Source organism: Rana temporaria, chromosome 1 (genome assembly GCF_905171775.1).
Source record: "Rana temporaria chromosome 1, aRanTem1.1, whole genome shotgun sequence".
Classification (NCBI taxonomy): domain Eukaryota; kingdom Metazoa; phylum Chordata; class Amphibia; order Anura; family Ranidae; genus Rana; species Rana temporaria.
Genome location: NC_053489.1, coordinates 428,191,857 through 428,217,732, shown reverse-complemented (window position 1 = coordinate 428,217,732; position 25,876 = coordinate 428,191,857). Strand labels below are relative to the sequence as shown.

At 39.3% G+C, this 25,876-nt stretch overlaps 1 protein-coding gene across 1 annotated transcript; it reads right to left on the bottom strand.

Moving 5' to 3' along the window:
• DUSP4 (dual specificity phosphatase 4) lies at positions 1-25,055 on the bottom strand. The gene is made up of 4 exons (XM_040325351.1): positions 24,373-25,055; positions 5,480-5,616; positions 3,915-4,134; positions 1-2,157 (listed from the first exon to the last, which is right to left on the bottom strand). The coding sequence occupies exons 1-4, from the start codon at positions 24,866-24,868 to the stop codon at positions 1,781-1,783; spliced, it is 1,230 nt and encodes a 409-aa protein (XP_040181285.1). The 5' UTR covers positions 24,869-25,055; the 3' UTR covers positions 1-1,780.
• Between the last annotated feature and the right edge of the window lie 821 nt (positions 25,056-25,876).

Genomic DNA, 25,876 nt, shown 5'->3' with positions numbered 1-25,876 from the left:
GAACTACCATAAAAGGAATTCATCACAAAAACAAGCTGGGCGTAGAGTTTTTCTTCTGTATTCTTTATCAATAGGAAACAAAATAAGTGTCCTTTGATATGAGAGTGTATGGACAAGGGCCATATTCAGATTTTTGCTAAGCTGGTCATGTAGATTACAATCTAGATCGTTAGGTTTGACCGCAAAATCCGATCTGCAATGTGGAAATGCTCCTAAACAATTTAACTTAATCAAATTTTTTTATAACAAATTCTAAAAAACTTGGTCTAATCTTATTACACCTATGTTTTAGGTATATTTTATAGGTTTTAGTAATATATCAAGTCTTAACATTACACTAAATCATTCTCTTTTTCTAATGCATACATGTTTCTGGAAATACGTGATGCCTACCACCAAGTGTCAAAGTACAGAACTGAATTATCCTGCAGATAGGATGCATTGAGATTTCAGTGACCTGTCACTAGACACCTAGGCCTTTTAGAAAATATAGATCCACAAACTCAAAATTGTGAAAAATTTGAATATCTTTAGATGACTCAAACTACTGTTTAGCCCTCTTCTTTTCCGATACCTCTAACCAAATTTTTAGAAAGGATCTTGACTAATAATGTATGTGCATGGTTTAAAAGCAGTAGACATCAAAAAGGCAGCTCATATGAAGGCATTAAAATGTTACTGTATGAGAAGATCATGAAAGGGAACTTAAACTGCCCATTTCTTTATAGATCAGATATAGGTCAGATTACAAAGCCCAACACTGATGAAAATACTCTGGTAAAATGTATATGCTACCTTTTGCATCATATACCCAATGTGTTTTTAGAACAAAAAGACATCACTCAGGTTAGCGGAATACTGACAGCATTGCTAAGGTGTGCAATGCCCATGGTTAATGAAACTACACACAGCACTAATTAGTTGCAAACGATGCAGCAGACTGGCATCCACAACCATACAAATACATAATGTGGGTATGAACAGGATGGAATCAACAGTAATCCAAACAGGAACCACTGTCTAAAGCATTAAATAGAATGTATGTCTGCCTACTAAAAGCTTATTATATGAGTATAACATATCCAGTGTCATTTTCCAGACTCTAAAAAAAAAAAATGCCTACTAACAGGCTAGCTTATGCCAAGAACATTTAAAATCCATCTTGTATCATAGGTATGAAATACTAGAGAAACGCATACAGAACACCGCAAGTTGAGCTTCAGAAACGATGGCCATTGATAATATTCAGTTGTGCTCTCGATTACAATATCTAGTAACCTTGATGTTCCAGAAATGTTGCTTTTCCCTTATTGCATTTTGATACTTTGGAGGACAGAATACAAAATAATTTAAAATACAATACCAGATTGAAATTGGAGGAACATATAAATAAAAATAGGCACTTTGGGAAAATAAAATACAAAATTCCCAAAATGTTTTTGCTTTAAAGACAAAAAAGCTGCCCTTAAGCCACTCTGTTAAGAAGAAAAAAGAAACGTAAAAAGTTATAAATACAAGTTAAAAACATGAAATATCCATGTTTATATATATATATAAATATTTATAATAAAAGTCAAAATCAAATGTTGAAATAAAAAGCGACAACTACACCTCAGATGGCTTTAAAGATGGAAAACTGCTAAATTATTATTGCTTGTGGGGTTCCACCTATTTCAGGATTTACATTTTCTGCAGTGTAAGTTTTTCTTTCTATATAAAAGGTCTTTTGGGCCTAAAGTGGCCAAAGCCAGTCAGTTTGCTCGTCATATTCCATTCACTTCTAGCAACTGGGAGAAGTCGTGATGGGACTGTGAAGAAAAGGGAGGCTGTTTGGAGCTGCTACTGACACAGGAAAGCTGAAGACAAAAGGAGATGTGGGTGAAGAGGAAGCCTTACTGCATTCTAAAAGTGTGGCAGAGGGACTGGCAGCCTCTGTCGCACAGGTAGTGGTCAAGACCTGTGTTTCAAATTGTAGCAGTTGTCCCATGAAACTGAAGTTGGGAGAGATTATACTCCTGCGTTGCTTGACAAATTCAAAAGCCTCTTCCAATTTCACCCTTTTCTTCATCATCAAGTAGGCCAAGCATATGGTAGCAGATCGGGAAATGCCAGCTTGGCAATGCACCAGCACACGTCCGTGATGATCCTTGATGGAGTCTGAAAAAAAAAAAAAGCAATAACTTTAGCGGCAAAGGAAAGTTGTGACGATTCCACACATGTATGCTCGTCCATATCTATTTAGGGAAGCGTTAAAAAAATAAAAAAAAATCCTCTATCTGCACATTTTAGTACTGAGCTGTCATGCAAAGTACAATAATGTGCATCACAGACAAGGGAAGTTCCCCTTTGTAACAAAGAATTAGTAAGTAAGGATAATTATCTTTTGTAATGCTTTACAGTTATTTAAGCATAAATAAAATATCAATAAACAAACTAAAAAAATTCCCCTTATGTTGAGAACAGAGGTAAACGACAAATATTAACAGAAGTAACTAGGCATCAAAAGAATATAAACATTTCAAAGGTATATTTTAAGTCAATGACAGAGTTATACCTAATAACTTATTCAAGTTAAGGTTTCCAAAAGAATGCATATTAGTCTCTTTACACCTACATTTTCCCAATAACATTTTAATTTTTCTTTAATGAAGAAAATTATATTGAATATACATGAAATGGGAAGCAAATGTTAAAAGGATGAAAAAGGAGAAAGTCAAAGGGGTTTAAAGAAACGTGGAGGGCACTCCAGGGGCTGGAGAGGTAAATGGACAGTGGTTTGTGACATATTATTAAGTTTAGTCAATTATTGGTACATAAGACCTCCTGCTGTGATTCATCCAACACATAGGGGAGTCTGGCTTTAGCGACCCAGTGTTGAACGCATAAGGTTTGAATACTCTGCAGTGGCACTAAATTACTTCAAGTAAAACCAGGTTTAAAGAGAAGAAGGATTCTGCACTACCTTTTTTAATCCTATTGTTAGGCTTTCTAGATATCTGAAGTTTACTTATTGACCCAGAATGTTATGGGTAAGGTTGTGGTTTCCTCCATCACGCTGGATTCACACCAATGCATTTTTAGTGCTTTTTGCATATTTGCATTCCAAATGTGTTCCATAGGAAACCATGTTAAATGGGCTGTAGTGCAAATCTGCAAAAAGCACTAAAACTGCATAGGTGTGAATCCAGCCTTAAAAAGAGAGAAGAAAGTTCTAGGAGCATTGACCATCTAATTGTACAATTTTCTTATTGATTATGTAGTGTCTATGTAGTTTGAGGGCGTGTCTGATGAATATTGAAGTGTTTTTTTCCCCTTCATGCATTCTCTATCCCCTCAATCACAGCCAGTGAGCCATTGGCTCCCACTGCTGTCAATCACAGCCAATGAGGAGAGAAAGGGGGCTCAAGACATGTGTGTGAATGGGCAAGCTGAGCCACAGCTCAGGAGCAAGCCTGCTCAGGTCCCTTCATTGCAAGCTGCTTGCTGTGGGGGCACTTGTCAGGAGGGAGGGGCCTCTGTTATTTGTAGAATTTGTATATATTAAACCCAAAGTCAAAAATGTAATATATTGCAGCTTACCAATCAGATGTGTCAGCCACATTTTTATTTTTTTTCTTAGACTTTTCTCCTTGTTTTTAAAATGATGAAAATAAAATAAAGCAAGCATAAAAAAGAAAAAAAAAAACGAATGCAGCCATTACATCTATGAAATGGCTGCAATATAATAAAGGTTTGCTTTGAATGCCAATTTAATAAACCTCTGGAAATGTTTAAAAAATGTTTATGACAGTCTTAATATCACTGTGATAAATAAGTTGAGATAATTGTATTGGTCCATTCAGAAGCAACTTCATAGCAGCCAAAATATACATGTACACCAATGGTACTTTTGATATTACAAAATAAATACTTACCAATATATTCTATTGCCTCCATAAACCAGGAGCTAATGTCAGCTTTATGGTTGTCTTCCACTGGAATACATTTATACTGGAAATGACCTTCAAAATGGTTTGGACAGTCGGAAGATACGTTCAGCAAGGCTGTGATACCTAAGGCATCCAACATGTCTCTTCGGGCAGCATGATAAGCACTACCGAGGTAAAGGAAGGGAAGGATGTCCACTGGACCACCCTGTTCCAAAAGGAAATACAAAACAATTGTTTCTCAGCATGGAGGAGGAAACATACTAGATATGCATAAGAATATTTCAACAAATTTCTCAGTTGAGCTAAACAGACCACCCAAACATTGGTTTCTCTACCGTTAGAAAACATCTAGCTTACAACATGCTTTTATCTTGTAATTTTTGTTATTAGTCCTGCACTCATCTGTGCTGCATGGTTTAGGTGTGTTGCATTTTAGATGCCTTATGAACGGTATAAGCACAAACAGGATTTTTTCTAACGCAACCTAAAATGCACAGTTGTGAATTGGGCCTATAGTAAATTAAGAGTGCATCTAAACAGAAGAACAAACATTTTGCTGCATTCATGCTCTTATCTCAGGTTATGAAAACCTTTTTATTTTGATCCTGCTAGTAAAAACACTGTCTGTCCTTAGGTTACAGGAAGTTTGAAGCCAACTGGCAGGATCAACAGGTATTTAAGTAGCCATTTAACAGACCAAAATAGAGCAAAGAAAAGTGCATTGTTCGGGTTTACATGCACTTTATTTTTTAGAATGTGCCAATATAAAACATAAGGCCTGCTGCATATACACTGCAATCACTACAGTTGTATAGTTCACCAGTCAGAAACTTGTGGAAAGGCAGCTCTACATTACTTAAAGCAGGAATTCAGCAGACATACTAGTAACAGAGGTGCAACCCACCGACTGGACTTATTGCTTTAAGTTTACATTGGACAGGTTTACTGCTCCAGGAAGATGGCTTCCATAGCTTCCATGCTGGATGATCTGGTCTCAGCTCCTTCAAGTGCAGAGTCAATGCAGATGCCATGCCTGTCCCTGCCCTCCTTCTGCCCACGCTCTAGGTTATGTGAAATCATTCACAAAATACAAAGGCTTCTGTGAATGGGCAGTAGAGAGGAGTGGGGTGAGAAGAGCAGACACGGACAGCTCCAGGTCTCCCAATCATGTTCACCCTGACAGCCAGTGGCAGGGTAACATATTTGTTGGCAAACTTCCCGCCTAGAGGCTTGATTAAATTTTTTATTTATTTTATAATAAGAAACACTGAGCATGGTAGTGATTAGAAAGAAAATACGAGCCTAATAAGTCTTTAAAAGACACAATGGAAAATGTATTTAGTCAAGAAAGACTTAATATTTGATTTTATTGACTTCTTAATTTGGTTTGAGCATGCAGCTTTCAATAACAAATTCCTCACATCTCTATTCAGAACCTGTAACCCTAATCCTTTAACTTTGCTGCTAGACAGCATACAAGCATGCCATGAATCTGTTTAGGAAACATTTGAAACAATTTTAAACAAAACTAAATATATATGGCCCTTTACCTGATCATGAAGTGGTGTTGTACAGGAACTGTAACCGGTTTCAGTAGGCTCTAAGCTGGCAGGCAGGGAAATACTGTTTATAGATCTTGTCTTTGCACAGAATTCTGGGTACTCCGAGTGAAATCTTTCATAACCTCCTGCAGCGAAAAGAAAAATAATGGTGAAATCCTTTGCAGCTGCAAACCCAAATGTAATCCGCTAGGTTTAAATACATTCTGTAGACAAAAAATAAATAAAAATAAACTGAAAAAAAATAAAAAAAGGAAAAATAAAATTATAGGCATCGCCTTAGTCTTATGTACGTAGGTATATTATGTAGGAGATAGAGGATCAAGTTATATGGTATATGTTATGTTTATATATATATAATATATATATATATATATATATATATATATATATATATATATATATATATATATATATAAACACACATACATACACACACACACACACACACACACACACACACACACACACACACTACAGACCAAAAGTTTGGACACACCTTCTCATTCAAAGAGTTTTCTTTATTTTCATGACTATGAAAATTGTAGATTCACACTGAAGGCATCAAAACTATGAATTAACACATGTGGAATTATACATAACAAAAAAAGTGTGAAACAACTGAAAATATATTTCATATTCTAGGTTCTTCAAAGTAGCCACCTTTTGCAGCAGACACATCTCTAGAACTGGTAAGAGGAGACTGTGTGAATCAGGCCTTCATGGTAGAATATCTGCTAGAAAACCACTGCTAAAGAAAGGCAACAAGCAGAAGAGACTTGTTTGGGCTAAAGAACACAAGGAATGGACATTAGACCAGTGGAAATCTGTGCTTTGGTCTGATGAGTCCAAACTTGAGATCTTTGGTTCCAACCCCCTTGTCTTTGTGTGACGCAGAAAAGGTGAACGGATGGACTCTACATGCCTGGTTCCCACCGTGAAGCATGGAGGAGGAGGGGTGATGGTGCTTTGCTGGTGACACTGTTGGGGATTTAATCAAAATTGAAGGCATACTGAACCAGCATGGCTACCACAGCATCTTGCAGCGGCATGCTATTCCATCCGGTTTGCGTTTAGTTGGACCATCATTTTTTTTTTTTTAACAGGACAATGACCCCAAACACACCTCCAGGCTGTGTAAGGGCTATTTGACAAAGAAGGAGAGTGATGGGGTGCTGCGCCAGGTGACTACCTCTTGAAGCTCATCAAGAGAATGCCAAGAGTGTGCAAAGCAGTAGCGTAAATAGGCCGGCGTAAGCCCGCCTAATTCAAATTTGGAACAGGGGGGCGTGTTTTATGTAAATAACTTGTGACCCGACGTGATTGACGTTTTTCACGAACGGCGCATGCGCCGTCTGTGGAATAGCCCAGTGTGCATTGCTCCAAAGTATGCAGCAAGGATGTATTCGTTTCGACGAAAACGTAAATGACGTCCAGCCCCATTCACGGACGGCTTGCGCAAACAACGTAAAATATTCAAAATTTGACGCGGGAACGACGTCCATACTTAACATTGGTACGCCGCATGTACGCCACCATATAGCAGGGGTAACTTTACACCGGGAAAAGCCTAACGTAAACGGCGTATCTGTACTGCGTCGGCCGGGCGTACGTTCGTGAATTCGCGTATCTAGCTGATTTACATATTTCTAGGCGTAAATCAGCGTACACGCCCCTAGCGGCCAGCATAAATATGCAGTTAAGATCCGACGGCGTAAGAGACTTACGCCGGTTGGATCTAATAGAAATCTATGCGTAACTGATTCTATGAATCAGGCGCATAGATACTCAGACTCAGAGATACGACGGCGTATCTCCTTTGAGAATCTGGGCCTATATATATTATATATATATTACACATGCACACACATATCCCACAACATTGCCACAGTGTGAGTGTATAACAAGAGTATATAATGTTATATATTTAAGATACACCATATAAGCGTTTACGCATTTTCTGGTTTATGGGCAGCTGTACGCGGCACCTGGGTGCAGGGGAGATACGTAGCACGTTTGTGAGAGCTCCTGTATTATCAGTTTCACGGTAGCTATAGTCTTATCCCAGACTTGATACTCAGAATGTCACATTTTACACACAAATGTATAAAAAGGTGAAATTTATAGTCTATATCTATAAAGCAACGGTAAAATATTATGATTACATGGGGCACTGCTATTTGCACTCACAATTACAATTTCTTATTTTTTTTAAGAAGGGGTCAGCAATGACAGCCTCCATACTTCCTATGGACCCTCTAACCCCATACCTGCAAGAGTCTATGTGCTTTCATCATGCACATTACTATTTTTTTTCTATTTAAATGTTAACCTCACAAACAACCTTTTTTACGTAACGTTTTCCATGGTTCGATTACTAATTGCTATATTTGCAAACATTATCTTGAAAAGCAGACATTGTCAAGCTTGCCGAGAGCTGTTATTTACACTACAGCTGTCCAAAAAAAAAAAAAGAAGAACGCTGGTCTAATTAAAAAGAGACACTGTAATCCAAATCTCCAAGATCTTATAAAAGCTTTGTGTTCATGTCATTTAAATTTTTTTTTTTTTTTTTTAAACTACAACTTTCATTAAAAAGAATGAATACCTGGTGAGCCTGCCATAAAGGCATTATCTGCTAATGAGAGGGGGCAGCACCCAGTCACTTCTCCTGCACTCTCCCCCCTATTGTATGTGCTTAAAGTGGAGGTTCCATCAAAAAAACTATTTTGCTTTAAACTCTAGCTTACGACTAAAAAAGTTTTTTTTACTCATCTGGAAATGCCCGTTGCTATGCGGTCCCACGAAATCTGCCTTTGAATCCACCTAGGATTCTGACATCTCCCTCTAATGCTCCTGGGAAATGTGTGTCATCATTTCCCAGGATGCAGTGTGCTGTCCAATTATCACTCCCCATCCAAGACTTCCAGGAAGTAAGTGCCTGTAGGCTTCACAATGCCCACAAGCAAAATGACAACGGTGTAGACATAGTTTTATAAACTATCTTTTTTGAATATCTATGCGGATCGGCGGCGGATTGTAAAATAGTAAGTGACCAGATTTAGATTATAAAAATGCAGGATGAAAGGACATACATTTAAAAAATGCTAATTGTGGTTGGAACTCCGCTTTAAGTTGGGGACTATAAGGAGCAGTGACGACACACATGGGAGACAGACATGAGCTGCTACTGTCAATCTAGATATAGACAGAATTGGCAAGAAGAGGCTGCAGGGAAACAGCTGCACAGAGATGCAAAAAAGGATAAAAATAGGAGAAAAGAAGAAAAAATAAATAGGAGCCATTTACATCACGATGCTTTATCAAACTAAATGCCATACAGTCAGGGTTTACGTTCTTTTTAGTATGGGAGGGAGCTGAAATCACTTAATATATTCAGTTAACGGTTTGCAATAGGACAGATAGAGGGGTACATGTTTGTCCGAAATTAAATAAATGGGGCTTTGCTTGGTTCTAAATTAAGTGAAGTGCTTGAATGTTAAAGGGGTTGTAAAGGTACAATTTTTTTTTCTTAAATAGCTTCCTTTACCTTAGTGCAGTCCTCCTTCACTTACCTCATCCTTTGATTTTGCTTTTAAATGTCCTTATTTCTTCTGAGAAATCCTCACTTCCTGTTCTTCTGTCTGTAACTCCACACAGTAATGCAAGGCTTTCTCACTGGTGTGGAGTGTCATGCTCGCCCCCTCCCTTGAACTACAGGAGAGTCAGGACGCCCACTAACACACAGCTCCTTTATCTGCAACGTAGAGAGCGTCCTGACTCTCCTGTAGTCCAAGGGAGGGGGCGAGCACGACACTCCACATCAGGGAGAGCCTCGCATTACTGTGTGGAGTTACAGACAGAAGAACAGGAAGTGAGGATTTCTCAGAAGGACATTTAAAAGCAAAATGGAAGGATGAGGTAAGTGAAGGAGGACTGCACTAAGGTAAAGGAAGCCATTTAGGAAAAAAAAAAAAACTGTACCTTTAAGGCAGGCTTTCACTCAAGAAATGTCAGGTTTTCTACAGAAACCCTTTCTGCCCACTTTAAAAAAGTTTTTAGGTATGTTTGGCCTAATCCCTGCTGCCATCCTCCTAGGTATCCCCATCATGTATGCAAGGAGGCTGCAGCAGTAGGAACTCATAGTGGCTGGTGGGCAAAGTTAGTGTTGCATCATCAGGTACTTGGCTGCCTGAACCCAGAAAAGACAGCCGTCTCTCGATATCAGAGAAGATAACAGGTAATGGGAGATAGAAAAACGAAGGAAAAAAAAAAAAAGGAGGAGGGAAGGGAACTGCAGTACATATTAAAAAACTAAAAGTACTGTGTATCATGCACATCATACCTTTGTAATGATTTATATAGTTAAATACAAATTCTGCTCGTATATTCTAAGATACTATGAGGTTGGTTTACTAAAGGCAATTTGGCTGGTAACTTTGCAAGGGAAGTTGCACTGTGCAAGAGAATTTCCCCCCGGAGCTTAGTGAATGTGGTGCCATGTCACTTTCCCCAGAATACCCAATCACGTGCAAAGAAAAATAAAACTAGCATTTTTCCTTGAACATGATTGGATGATAGAAGCCATTTACCAAGCTCTGGGGGTAATTCCATTGCAAAGTGCATTTTCCTTGTAAAGCAATCAGTCCATTTGCCTTTAGTAAAATCCACCCTCATGACTCTAAGGCAGGCCCTGTACACCTCACGCAGGAATGAGATATGCAATATCAGTTACACAGGAAAGAGCCTCTAGTCACAAGGCACAATTTATTTAACTGATGCTCCAAACACTTCCCCATATGATAAAGCTCTAAGAACTCTGTAATCCAATGTACCATATTTTCTTTTGTTTCTGCTCTATGTTTGAGCCAAGCTGCAACAATATTAGCCCAGGAGAACTGCCTTCACATTTGTGAAAGGAACCATGAGGAAAAATCTGAGTGGGAGGCAGGATTAACACCTCAGCTACAACTGGAAACACAAGCTCAGGAAGGAAGCAGAGCAGCTGCCCCGCTTTAATTTCCCTAGGGTTGCTCAGAAATTTCTGAATGGACCCACGTTACAACAGCATCCAAGGACAGACTTCCCGTGTCCATTAATTATCGCCATCACAGGGCTTGAAGAGAGGAGCCGCGCTGACTGGTATCACTACAATTATTCATATTTTCATGCACAGCTTTGCCACCACTTTAAAATATACCAATCGCATAGGCCAGTTTCTATGGCAGCATATCTGTTGTATCACAATGCACGCTCCATGAAAATAAAATAAGGAAGATGGGTGTCTGGCAAAGAAAACAAAAACAAAAAAAACCCCATGGCATTTCCCCTCAAGCATTCAGCCAGTAGAGTACTTTTTCATTATGTATTTTTGCTACTTTGGCATTGCGGTCCTTTAAATTACACAAAAAAAATGGTCTGTAAATAGCAGTGGTAAGACTCTATAATTATGAACAGCAGAAAGGCAAGACCGGGCAGAGCAGGTTTGCTTGCTAGGTCAGACATTTAAAACCAGACACATCAAATATTCATGCTCCAAGGTTGTTTTACAATTAGTCCTCCATACTGGCTACAGTTCTACTTGCTGCTATGTTAGTATGTATCGGAATCAGGCAAGCATGGGATTTTATGAGTGTCCATTTTTAATTAGCTGACCTGGCAACCAATGCTAATTCGAGACTGAAAAGTAAGGCGTCTGTCTCCGGTTATCTTCAGCGCAAATAAATATACTAATAATGATATGATTAACTATGTACTGCAACAATCCCATCTGCCACAACCACTCAGTTCAATGTTAAAAATACCTAAAAAACAAGCGCAATCATGTAAATAGAAATACAGATACAGTGCAATTTGATCAATTGTATTCCTATTACTTCTGTACTGTATTGTAATTGTACTGTTTTCCCTTTACATTGTAAAGCACTGCATAAACTGTTGGCACTATATAAAATCCTGTGTAATAAAAATTAATTTTAAAATTATTTTTGCAGCTTCGCAAAATAAGGAATCACACTTTATATTTTTGACAACATTGCCCTCTAGTCAGATTTTTTTAAATGTAGATAGTTTAGCTTTGCTGCACAGCATGGCAGGGAAAAAAAGGAACAGGCAGGTGTACAACATCAGTGCTTAATTCAATTTAAAACATGCTCCTGACCACTTCCAAAGCTTGTGTTCTTTAAACCCTATATAAAAGCCAATTATTTTTTTCTGGTTGGCGATAGAGTGGAAAACGATTAGAACCACAATTTTTTTTTTTTACTGCTCTCTGGGTCTCCATTCGAGAGATTTACACCTTGTAGGGCACAGGTGTCAAACACAAGGCCCGCGGGCCGAATCCGGCACTCCTGGCCATTTCATGTGGCCCTCACACCTCTCCTGCAGCTGCAGGAGAGCTCCAGACCCCCTCCAGACCCTTACTTTCTGCTTTCAAGCAATGCATCCAGCTTCTTCCCAGCAGCAGCATAAGGAAAGGGGGTGCATTGTGATGTAAGGGAGAGTGGGGGGACTCAACTTCTGATGGTGGGGGGCTCTTGACATGTAATATATGGGGAGGGGATGCACTGGACATCTAATCTTACATATATAAAAGGCCCTTTTGAGGACAATCATAATGCTGATGTGGCACACGAAGAAATTGAGTTTGACACCCATTGTAGAGCAAGGGCACAGATAGGCTTAGAGTAGTTCCCCTTTGTGGCCATAAGATGGCGGTAAAGGGCCATCTGGATTAATAGGCAATGCAGGAGCTGCTAGAGGTCCCCACATGTAGGATAGTTTGGGGGAATTTAAAGTTAATGCCAGCCCTGCAGTTCCTTGTGAAGAGGGCTAGAATACATTGGTAATGAGCCAGAGGTTTATCGTGGAAAGTGTCTGAGGACCAGGCTACAACAAGGTTTCGACAGCAAGGTTCCACCTTACCCTTTCTCGTTAGGGAGTGGGAAAAAAGGGGGATGCAAGTAATCCTACAAATCCTTTATCTTTCCTCCCTGTCTAAGGATGCAGGACTCTGGTAAAGTCTACTCCTCGACTCTCTCTTATCTAATGACTGTTGGTAACTAAGCCCCTTTTTGGGACCAGGATGGCTGTGTGTGTGTATAGATGGATTTGACTGACTGTTCAGGAAAGCATAGAAAAAAGGTCTTCTACTTCTGCACGCATTCTTCCACTAATCTCTAATGGAAACATCACCTGCTTGTGCGAGCTGCTGTGGGACACACTTGTTGCTGTAAGCCCTGTAGAGGGCATGTGGAAGCGCTGCTGGCAAATACTGCTCAGGCCAGGCTTCTCTGAAGAAATGAGCTCAGGCAAAGGGGCAAGTAATGGAGGCTTCCAAAGTCCCCAGGTATTCTGAGGAGTCTTGTGCCCAAAGTATCCCAGGGTGCTTAGGGGAATCACCCCATGTCCAGCCATGAATAGTTTAAAAGAACCATGTGGTGATGATCATGCAGCCCAGCACAGGGCACATCACCATTACACGAAACACTCACTTCCTGTCCCTTTAACAACAGTATCAGACAGGAAGGAAGGTAAATCTTTAAAAGGGACACAGACTTTCTTTCTAGCCTTCCTCTTAACTCTACAAAAGTAAAACCTTTTTATATACTACATCCATTAGCTCCCATATTCAGGAGTCAGCGTATAAATCTCACTAGGTGCTACAAGACCGCTGTGACCAACGTGGCACATTTCTCCACCTTTGGTGGTCCTGTCACAAAATTCGTTTTTTGGGAAGCCATCACCCCTTGGATTAAAAAAATAAATAAAAACACCCTTAGGCCGATAAAAAGTTCTCCCTTTCAATTTCTTTTTCATGGGGTCCCCTCCTCGATGAAACTTCTTTATAAGAGAATTCGTTACTCCCCACCTGTTAAATGCAGGCAAATCCTTAATCACTAGGTTCTAAAAACAGAACGCCTGTCCCACACTTTGATTGGAAGAGGGAGGTAGAACGTTGGGAACACATGGCCAACAACCAATAGTAGGAGAAATGTAAAGACGCGTGGACAGGCTGGATCCCAGATGATTGATAATTTCCCTATGTGTTGTTTCGCTAGCTTGATTAATGGCAATACTCAATTATCTCATTGTTTTTTCCTTCTACCCAGGTACTAGTTGGACAGGATGATGTTTTTCTCCTTTTGTTTTCTCGGGATGTTTTTATTGCTTAGTTATTAGTACGCAAGTATACGTCACCAATTATACATTTTATGAGGTCTGTCCAGGGATGTTGATAATATCTTACCAGATACCTAGACTATACCTGGACCTTGCTTATTTAGGTTTTGTGGGATCTTCTGTACAATGTCTGTACTTGATATCAGCCTCTCATTGATTTCCTTTTGTGTTCTTTTTTTAATGTCTTTAAACGTAAAATTTTAAAATTCTGTGAAAAAAATATCAAATTCTCCACACAAAACGAATATATGTGGATTCTGGCAATATTAGCTGCAGGCTAGCCTGGTAAATCCTTTGGAGACTTCAGTGGTTGGAATTCCCAGCCTAAAGGGGCCATTTTACATTAATGTGTTATGCAACTTATGTTTCCACATACAAATTTTCCATAATCTACAATGAACAAATGCTCTGTAAAGTTATGAGTGTATGACACCTTCCTTCTTGGCCCTATGGGTGGGGAGACAGACAGACTATAACTTATAAAATACTAGTAGCAAATATTAGCAATATTAGTCTGTTGTGTACCTTAAATAATTTGGATATGGCATGGACCTGTTCATATTTGTGTCTTGCTGGTATGGTTCCAAGTAGGCACTTTGGGTTTGAATTACTAAAACTGGAGTGCGCAAAATCTGGTGCAGCTGTGCATAGCAGCCAATCAGCTTCTAACTTCAGCTTGTTCAATTCAGCTTCGACAAAAAATAAAAATGGAAGCCATTTGGCTACCATGCACAGCTGCACCAGATTTTTGCACTCTCCAGTTTTAGTAAATCAAACCCTTTGTGTGTTAGATGCATTTTACATTCATTACCATTGAACTCCAAGTAATCTGTGTTTTGTTGGAAACCACAAAGATGCAGCAAGCGGATTTTACAAATGCATAATTCCAGAAATGCATTTTTAAATGTTGGCATCGATTCGTCAGAGAGTCTAGACTGTATGTGCTTTTGCTACTAAGGACAACAGGTATGTTTATTTAATAAACTTGGCAATGAGTAAAGTGGAAAGTACAATAACCCACAGCAACCAATCAGAATTCATAAGATGGCTGGGATCGGTGCAGCATGCATGTTTGTTTATTCGAATACATGCCTATTTAATAAACTGTGAGCAGAACAAATTTGAAAGTATTGTATGCAGAAAGCAATCAGAAAAAAAAAAAAAAAAACACTATCAAGCAAGACCAACGTGAGGATGGTTGGTAATGGCCCATCAGGTTGATTCTTGCACTGCTAAATCAAATGTTTCACAGTGTTCAGAATAGCTTTGAAAATAAAAGGGAGTAATCAATTGGTGAATCCACTAGATTTAACCAAATATAGCTCACCTATCACAAAAATGTTCTATAAAATATTAAATAAAATTAGGTGGCCAAAAAGGCCACCACTGGACCCATTTTATCATAGAATTGCCTTCTTATCCACAAAATAAAAAAATTGAAATAATATCTGAGTTTTACTCCAATGCTACTTTTATGTAATGAACTAAATAAACAAACACCAGCTACTTGCCAAAAAAATTATATATTTGACATTTAGTAGGTTGCCACAAAATAGCAATGTTCCAGACAAGTATTGGGGTGGTAAAGCCAAAAGTAAAAAGTGCACCTTTCCATTTAGATGCATTGTTTCGCCTTTCCTATCCCATAATGACATACTGTACGCAAGACATAAAATATTATTACGTTAGGCTTACATGCACAGAAACAGCCTTATTCATTAAAAAAAAAAATACCTTAAAGTGGAGTAGTTGCCCATAGTGACCAATCAGAATTCTTGTTAAAAGTCTAGCTTTGCCGCAAAAAGAAAAACAAAATCACCTTTGTAGTGATCTGTTGCTGCACAGGGAGGCGGGGCAGAGTTTGGTCCACGTTCAAGATGGCTGCTAGAGCTTGCAGGGACAATGTAAGAGAAATTTTGTTGGGACATCCCATGTAACTACAAAGTGTCCTCTGTCCTACATTTTATCTGGTTATCATTGGGTTCCTACCCTACGTTACTTGTGTGCACCCACTGAAAACTATTGGATAAATTAAACTACTACAAGTTGGCCAAAAAAAAAAATGTCTTTAAAGAAACACATACAATAATCTTAATGCAGATATTGATGTGTTTTAACATAAAAAATTATATATATATATATATATATATATATATATATATATATATATATATATATAAAATGTTGCCACTTACTAATAAAGTTATATATTTACTGCATAAGAGTATTATTCTTAGACTTGTGAGTCTTATTTGCTTGCCACAACTGCTTCCTGTTGTGGAAGTGTTGTGCAAAAGATGTGGCTTAATTTTTTCCTCTGTTTAAAACACTAAGTTGACTCAGAATGACTTAAAACATTACTGTATACGATGTGTGGTGTATTCTTTATCACAGAGGCTCTGCCACAGGGCTAATTATTTCATACATACAAACAGACATTAAAGCTGGGTAAACAGGCATAGTTTTTTTTTTTTTTTGGTTCAGCAAAAAGGGCTAAAAAAAAAAAAAAAATAAATAAATAAAAAAAACACACCACACACGCACACCCTAATGCCCGGTACACACGATCCGATTATCGAACGAATGATCGTCCGTTTTTTTTTGTATGCTAATCTCACGTCGAATCTGATGAGTTTACTAAAGTCACGAAAATTCTCGTACGGCAGAATAAAAAATTGGAAGTGATGTCATGTGTTGTAATGCATTTGTATTGCATTTTCGAACGACAGCTGTACTGATTATACGAAAATTGGACAATCTGGCATCGTACGAAAAAAAAATTCGTGCATGTCCGATAAATAAAAAAAATCGGATGAACTGTCCTGATCGGCTCTCGGAAGCGCTGTACTAATGATCAGATTATCGTACGATCGTTCCGAAAGCGGCATTTTTCGTAAGATTTTCGGATCGTGTGTACGGGGCAATATCCTCTGCTGTCAAGAATACACTGGTCAGTGCTGCAGCAGCTGATTAATGGAAAGTTTTCCAGCAGTACCGATCAAATGCTGTTGGTCCCTGTTGAACTGGCTGAATTTTGATCTGTGTGTACCCATCTTAAAAAATACAAATCTGGGATTAAAAGATTATCTTAAAAAGCTACACCAACAAAAAAGTACACTTAGGCAAAATGTACAGTGCGTGCTAAAAATTCATCATGGCTTCTGTTTAAAACAGGAGGTATTTAAGCTTCAATTTCTTAGAAATAAAATAATAAATAATAATAATAATAATAAAAGAGGTTTAGACCCAATTTAAGAAACCAAATGGTATGCTATGAAGCAATGCATGCAGCATACACAAGCATCACAAAACAGTTCCATATCAACTATACCACATAGTAGCAGACATTCTGTATGCAGATTTGAAAGCAACCTACATTCATTAAAAATGTGTTGTTTTTAAGTTACAATCAATGTTTTTCCCACTTCCTGGTTGAGTGAGGCACTGTAAGCAGGGCTTTATATGCGACATCATCAGTGCCTTTCTGGGAAAACGCATCTCTAAAACTCCAAATGTGTAAGATATCAGGGGAAAGGTAAAGACACCCCACCCTTACTTCCAAGATGATATGCTCTGTCACACATACTAGGAGACAGTGCCAGAATTCCAGTAAAAGGGAGATACATTTGTCTGCCCTTAGTAAAAATGTCCACTGTGGAAAAATTGGGGAGGAAAAGAAAAATAGGTATACAAAGAGTAAAAAAAAAAAAAAAAAATGTAATTAACCTTGCTCTTCCACTCCAGTGCTATCATATAAAAAGCCAACACTTTATTATAAGCATCTCATTACAGACTTGTAGTGCTGAAGAATAGAGTGTATGGGTTTCTCCAGGTCGGTAAAGCAGCCCCATAGAGGACACGGTTTTCTTTCCTTCCACCACGGGAATACCTCCCACAACAGACAAGCTGGATGGATCGCCTTTGGTACAACCAGCCTGCCCATACATGGATCAAATCCCAGCCGGTCCCTGCTGAACCAGCCAAATTTGATTCCTGTATGGCCACCTTTAGATAAGAGTGCACTGGGCACCATGGTCAAGATCTGCTGTCTACTGAATGGCACAGATATATTTAGACACACTGTGCAACCGCTATAACAGGGACGCTGGGGTAGGACTACAATATTGATGTTTGCCAGTAAAATGTCAAACTGACTGAAAACCTATTTGGGCTTGTTAATACACACGGCTGATGATGATTGAGTTGCGGTTTTACTGCCTCCTAACTGCTCACATTAACATAGTGGCCAGAAAAGGGTGTTGTACAAGTATTCCCTTTTTGTACTTATAAATGGGCCTGTGCAACATATTGCCTCCCAGCCCTCGGTCAACCGCCATTTGAAAAGCAATCCACCACAGTGTAAACAAGTCATTTCTGTGACTTTAGCTTTATTATATCTTTTATATTTACAGTGCTGCACTAAAGCCCCATACACACGATCAGAATATAGTACAAAAATACTGCTTTTAAAGCAGTCGTATCATAATCCCATTGTTAGTACAATTTTCCAAAAGGGACAAAAAAACACTAAATATTTTCATGTTCAATACCAATTTGAAAAATACATTACATCACTTCCGAATTTTTATTCTATCAAACGAGAATTTCCGTACTTTAGTAAGCTCTTCATTTTCGATATAGAGACTAGCACGCAAATAAAAAAAGAAGAGGAGAGAAGAAAACCAGACAAACATTTGTCCACTAATCTCATAGTGTGTACTAGGCTTAAGAGTAGAATGTTCTACTCCCAAATACACACACACACAAAAAAGTGCTATAAAAGTACATAAATCTCATCCAAACTAATGGCTCAAATCGCACTGCAAAAAAATTGCATGTGAATGAGTGCGATTCCTGTTCAAAAATCGCATGCAGTTCCCACACTGCATCGTGTGAACGGCCACTGAATCCTGGAAGGTGATTGGTTACCATGCACAGCTGCACCAAATTCCGTGTGCAAAAGTTTTAATGAAATCTCCAATGTTCCTTCCTGCCTAGAAAACAGTAGGTTCATACACATGTCCTCCAATTCCTACTGTATAAAATCGGATTTTAATTGCACTGCCTGCCCTTATGTTGTAAAGCGCTATGTAAACTGTTGGCGCTATATAAATCCTGTATAATAAATGTTAATGTCAAATGGCTGAATATTGGACTATCCTGTGCCAAATATGATATGCAGGAATTGTATTATAGTCAGTTATATCCCGTCACATGTTTTATATACCGCTGTTCCCAGGTAATTGGTCTCTTTTCAAAATGAAAGAAACACATTGAATGTGGTAAGAAGGGGAAGTCTGAAAAGGAAGTGGAAGTCTGTAGGTTTAGAAATGTGAATGAAACATTAGAGCTACTAACATGATGACTAATCTAGCCCAACATGTCTGAAAACAATACCCTTAGTATGCTCATGTAATGAGAAGATTATATATATATATATATATATATATATATATACATATATACACACATACAACTCTCTCTCTTCACAGGTGTGGTAGACAGCACACAATATACATCCAAGTGCCAACAGTAAAGCCTTCCCAAAGGCCATATATAAAAGAATCCCTGAACATTATAATTTTTTTTTATAATTGTGTGTGTGTATATATATTATATATACACACACACACACACACACACACACACACACACATATACATACACATATATATACACACACACACACACAGTACCTCACAAAAGCGAGTACACTCCTCACGTTTTTTAATTTTTTTTATTATATGTGACAACACTAAAGAAATGACACTTTGCTACAATGTAAAGTAGTGAGTGTACAGCTTGTACAAGAGTGTAAATGTGCTGTCCCCTCAAAAATAACTCAACACAGCCATTCATGTCTAAACCACTGGCAACAAAAAGTACATCCCTGAAAATGTCCAAATTTGGCCCACTTAGCCATTTTCCCTCCCCGATGTCATGTGACTCAGGTCTCAGGTGTGAACGGAGAGCAGGTGTGTTAAATTTGGTGTTATTGCTCTCACTCTCATACTAGTCACTGGTAGTTCAACATGGCTCCTCATGGCAAAGAACTCTGAGGGTCTGAAAAAAAAAAAAAAAAGAATTGTTGCTTTACATAAAAGATGATCTAGGCTATAATAAGATTGCCAAGGCCCTGAGCTGCAGTACGGTGGCCAAGACCATACAGCGGTTTAACAGGACTGGTTCCACTCAGAACAGGCCCCACCATGGTCAACCAAAGAAGTTGAGTGCACGTGCTCAGCGACATATCCAGAGGTTGTTTTGGGGAAATAGACGTATGAGTGCTGCCAGCATTGCTGCAGAGGTTGAAGGGGTGGGGGGGTCAGCCTGTCAGTGCTCAGACCATACACCATATGCTGCATCAAATTGGTCTGCATGGCCGTCATCCCAGAAGGAAGCCTCCTCTAAAGATGATGCACAAGAAAACCTGTAGTTTGCTGAAGACAAGCAGACTCCGAACATGGATTACTGGAACCATTTTCTGTGGTCTTATGGGACCAAGATAAACTTATTTGGTTCAGATGGTGGTGGGAGTGTCATGGTCTGGGGCTGCTGCCGGCACTGGGGAGCTACAGTTCATTGAGGGAACTATGAATGCCAACATGTACTGTGACATAATGAAGCAGAGCATGATCCGCTACCTCCGGAGACTAAACTGCAGGGCAGTATTCCAACATGATAAACGACCCCAAAACACACCTCCAAGATGATCACTACCTTGCTAAAGAAGTTGAGGATATAAAAGGTGATAGACTGGCCAAGCATGTCCCCAGGTCTAAACCCTGTTGAGCATCTGTGGGGCATCCTCAAACGGAAGGTGGAGGAGTGCAAGGTCTCTAACATTCACCAGCTCTGTGATGTCATAATGGAGGAGTGGAAGAGGACTCCAGTGGCATTCTGTGAAGCTCTGGTGATCTCCATGCTCAAGAGGGTTAAGGCAGTGCTGGAAAGTAATGGTGGCCACAAAAAGTATTGACACTTTTGTCCCAATTTGTACATTTTCACTTAGGGGTGTACTCCCTTTTGTTTCCAGCAGTTTAGACATTAATGGCTGTATGTGGAGTTATTTTGAGGGGACAGCAAATGTACACTGTTATACAAGTTGTACACTCACTACTTTACATTGTAACAAAGTGTAATTTCTTCAGTGTCGTCATGTGAAAAGATATAAAATGTTTACAAAAATGTGAGGAGTGTACTCGCTTTTGTGAGATAGAGATTATATATATATATATAATCTCTATCTTTATTTTATTTAGTTATTTTCCTGTAAAAGCAGGAACATAGACTGGCAGCACAAAATAAAAATCTGAATCAAAAGTTCTGTTACCTATATGAACAGAAAGCATCAGTAGATCAGACTATTGTAATATATAAGATGTTGTAAATACCTTCCCTTTGTATCCCATTCTCACTACGTGCACCAATAGGCTTAGAAGAGCGAGCACATATTTTATTTTGATGGCTCCAGCCTCTGAAATCTGCTCTGCATTCTCTTTGTTTGTAACACATGTAGGAAGAAAAATTATATTCTGACCATGCCATATTTTAAACGTTGAAGTCTTTGAATAAATACGCAAAAATTAAACAGAGTGCCATAGTTGTTGATATTGACGTTTCATTGATTAAGAAAAAAAAGGTAACAATTGTGGTCTTTTTTCATTGGATAATAACAGGGTGGGCTGAGGGGGGGTGGTCGAGGGCTGTTCACACACACACTCACGCACACACACACACACACACTCACAGACAACAAAGGCTGACAAGAATGTATGCTAAATATTCAGCAGTAAAAAAATAAAATTAAAACGAAAAAAAAGTCAAAGGCGGAATTTCTAAAAAGAATGCAAAGCAAGTAAAAAGGTCTTGTGATCAGCGAGCTCTTCCGTTGTAGAAAATCATGAATGGGCATAGCTGGATATCAATGAGAAACCGTGAATGGACGGGTAGGTTTACAGACAGCAATGAATTAAATATAAAACACAGCGCCATCCATCACGTATAAATAGAAATTCACGATCTCCGATTTCACAGGAGCACTGCATCTAACAAGTATTAAACACAAAAGCAAAATCTAGCGATTGTATTTACTGAATAGAGTCAGTTTAAAAAAAAAAAATTGTCTGCAGCTAGCAGTTTGCGTTGTTCAACCGATACATGATATAGCGAGACAAAGATTTGTACGGCTGTCCACCATACAGGTAATACTTATTACTCTTAAACATAAACCTCTATATGGCAAAAGATTAAAGTGATAAAAAGAAAAAATAGAACCCGACCTAGCGACATATGGCATTTTCCCACCCTGGTTCATTGGGGTCAAGGCTTGTTTGCACAATGAGGTCTAGCCATTAAAATAAAAGCTGAGCATGTCTGTATTAAATATGGGTGGCAGTTTGTGGAACCCCAATATTACCCAGCCTTTAGGAGTCTGAATGACTTCATTCTACAACCAAAGTCAAACTGATTGTTGGCTAGAAGGAATTCCAAGTGTATGAATGAACAATGACATACGTTTGTTTTGGAACAAAATCATACGGTTGTGTGTCCACTGTTAAAATCTGCTAAAATTTCCGTTCTAATATTTATACCACATAAAAAGAAATACAAATGTAAATGATAAAAAAACATGGCAATAACATTTGGGTAACCATAAAGGAAAGGAAATAACTGTACTTGACAGCTCATTTCAAGAACTGCAAGCTCAATATTCCTGGCAGTAAAGGTAATTCATGTATGTATACTGATATAGAAGTATATGGTTAGTCTCCCCTTGCACTACAATGTTATAACATTTTATCACTTGTTTTTAAAAATAAATATTTTTAGTTGGTGCACACAAAAGAAAAATATTATAAAATTCGAAAGAATGACAAAGACGTGTTTATACAACAATATTCTACAAAAGAAGAATCACCAGAAAGCCATATGAACAGGATTTCAATTTACTCAAATCAGTGAAGGATCTATTCCTAGTTGCTGCAAGATACCCCTGCGTTACACTGCCTTACTAAAGGAGGACCACAAAGGCCTATTAAAGATGTCCCTTTAAACTTTAAAATACAGCGATGGTCGAAGGGTATATGCTTTCTCGAGTATAACTTGTGTGGCCTACCACACAACAGCAAACCTTCCAAGAGAAATGTTTTAATATATTGTTATATCAGTTATACTGAATTCACAGACGCCATGTATGGTAACCATATGGTGTATAAAACGTAGACTGATGTATAGAACAAAAATGTGATGGTCTAAAATGTAGATTGGTGTATGGAGCAAACAATGTGAGGGTCGAAAAAAACGTAGATTGATTCGTGATGCAAAAATGTGAGGGTCGAAAAACGTAGGTCGGTGTATGGAGCAATAATGTGAGGGTCGAAAACGTAGGTCGATGTATGGAGCAAAAATGTGAAGGTCTAAAAACGTAGGATTGGTGTAGGGGGCAAAAATGCGAGGGTCGAAAACGTAGGTTGGTGTATGGAGCAAAAATGTAAAGGTCTAAAAACGTAGGTTGGTGTATGGAGCAAAAATGTGAAGGTCTAAAACGTAGGTTGGTGTATGGAGCAAAAATGTGAAGGTTCAAAAACGTAGGTCGATGTATGGAGCAAAAATGTGAAGGTTCAAAAACGTAGGTCGATGTATGGAGCAAAAATGTGAAGGTTCAATAACGTAGGTCGGTGTATGGAGCAAAAATGTGAAGGTCTAAAAACGTAGGTCGGTGTATGGAGCAAAAATGTGAAGGTCTAAAAACGTAGGTCGGTGTATGGAGCAGAAATGTGAATGTCTAAAAACGTAGGTCGGTGTATGGAGCAAAAATGTGAAGGTCTAAAAACGTAGGTCGATGTATGGAGCAAAAATGTGAAGGTCTAAAAAGGTAGGTCGGTGTATGGAGCAAAAAATGTGAAGGTCTAAAAACATAAGATTGGTGTATGGAGCAAAAAATGTGAAGGTCTAAAAACATAGATTGGTGTATGGAGCAGAAATGTGAAGGTCTAAAAACGTAGGTTGGTTTATGGAGCAGAAATGTGAGCTCCTAAAACCTTGATTGGTTTTAGATATTTGACCATAAGGGGCAAATAATGTGAGCTTCAAAAACCTAGATAGGTGCAGGGATCAAACATGTAAGCTTCTAAAGCCTAGGTTGCCGAAGATCAAAAATGTGAGCTTCTGAAACCTCGATTGGTGTAAGAAGCAAATATGTGAGGTCCAAAAACCTAGATAGATGTAGGGATCAAAAATATGAGCTTCGAAAACATTGATTGGTGTAGGGGTAAAAAACGTGAGCTTCTTAACCTAGATTGGAGGGCTGACAACCTGTCATTGTTTTCAACAATTAGTGGCCAGTAGATACCAAATAAGTCACAACATGACACTACTAGTAGTAGTGATCACCTACCTAGTCTACTCTACATTTAAAGTGGCAACATGTATAGAATGGATGTTGGTGTTCTCAGGGAACCCAAGCTACGCCAATGCTATTGTTCTGACTCCCCAAAAAAAGATGGCTACCGATACAAGGCAGTCATTTTGGGTTCCCCCCCACCTGGTCCAATACAGGTGATTATTATTACTATTCTTCCTTTTTGCATGAATGGACCATATGCTAACAGACTTGTGAATGGAGCTGGTGCCTTGGTTGATAAGGACCCCCCTCCTCCCAGTGTTGTGGTATGTGAATGGTACCCTGTGCATTGTTGTACCTTTGAGTAGACAGATGTCAGTGGTGTCGTTGTCCTTGCGCAGAGCCTGCACCACCAGTGACACCGTGCTGTCTTCCCGCAGGCACTCGGCTCTGGGGCTCCTCTCATCATACACAATGATAGCAGAGTATAGTCCTGAGCGGAGCCGGGTCAGTACCTCCTCCTCGTCCTTACTCCCCGCCGGTAGGATCTGCTCTAGGCTCACAGAGCCCTTGGCCCTTCTCCGGACTATGGTGTTACACCGCACGTTCACCGATCCCTGGATGAAGCCTGCACTGTGCGCCAAGAAAGGTCTACAGTCCAGAAGCAGGCAAGTGCCTCCGACACCCACACTGCCGCCGCCGCCTCCTCCGCTCGTGTTATTACTATGGCTGTTGGGGCTGGCATGCTGCTTGTGGCCGCTCTCCGTAGAGCTCCGGTTGGGTATGCCGTCTCTTTTTAGTAGCCGTTTCAGTACGCTGCAATCCATCTCCCTCAGCTCATCCATGATCAGCATAATAGAGAGCGGGAGGAAGGCAGGCTGCTACTAAGGTAGGTACCTGGTGGTGGAGAGGAGACAAGGGAGCACTACTCTACCTCCCTCACTGACGTCTTGTCTGCAGCCAGAGAGATGAGTGAGAGCAATCTGCTGCACGTTGTCCTTCTCTCCGCCCTACACTGGTGACTAGGAGAGAGAACATTGCATCCCCAGCCTCCCTACAGACGTGTCTTCTCAGGGTCCCCTAACTTTGACACTTGGGGGCCTTTAACCAGTCCTCTACCAACATGGGGCTTATTCCCTATACCAACACCAAATATGGCACATTATTCCCTCCACCAACACCAAATATGGCACATTATTCCTTCCACCAACACCAAATATGGCACATTATTCCCTCCACCAACACCAAATATGGCACATCATTCCTTCCACCTACATCAAATATGGCACATTATTCCTTCCACCTACACCAAATATGGCACATTATTCCTTCCACCAACACCAAATATGGCACATTATTCCTTCCACCAACACCAAATATGGCACATTATTCCTTCCACCAACACCAAATATGGCACATTATTCCTTCCACCTACACCAAATATGGCACATTATTCCCTCCACCAACACCAAATATGGCACATTATTCCTTCCACCAACACCAAATATGGCACATTATTCCCTCCACCAACACCAAATATGGCACATTATTCCTTCCACCAACACCAAATATGGCACATTATTCCCTTCACCAACACCAAATATGGCACATTATTCCTTCCACCAACACCAAATATGGCACATTATTCCTTCCACCAACACCAAATATGGCACATTATTCCCTCCACCAACACCAAATATGGCACATTATTCCTTCCACCTACACCAAATATGGCACATTATTCCTTCCACCAACACCAAATATGGCACATTATTCCTTCCACCAACACCAAATATGGCACATTATTCCTTCCACCAACACCAAATATGGCACATTATTCCCTCCACCAACACCAAATATGG

Bases quoted from the DNA above. Each gene is read 5' to 3' on its own strand.
- DUSP4 (XM_040325351.1), bottom strand. From the start codon at position 24,868: ATGCTGATCATGGATGAGCTGAGGGAGATGGATTGCAGCGTACTGAAA. The intron at 5,617-24,372 runs GTACAACAATGC...TTTTCGCTGCAG, and splicing joins TGACATCTGTCTACTCAAAG to GAGGTTATGAAAGATTTCAC. The intron at 4,135-5,479 runs GTAAAGGGCCAT...CTTTTGGAACAG, and splicing joins CAACACCACTTCATGATCAG to GGTGGTCCAGTGGACATCCT.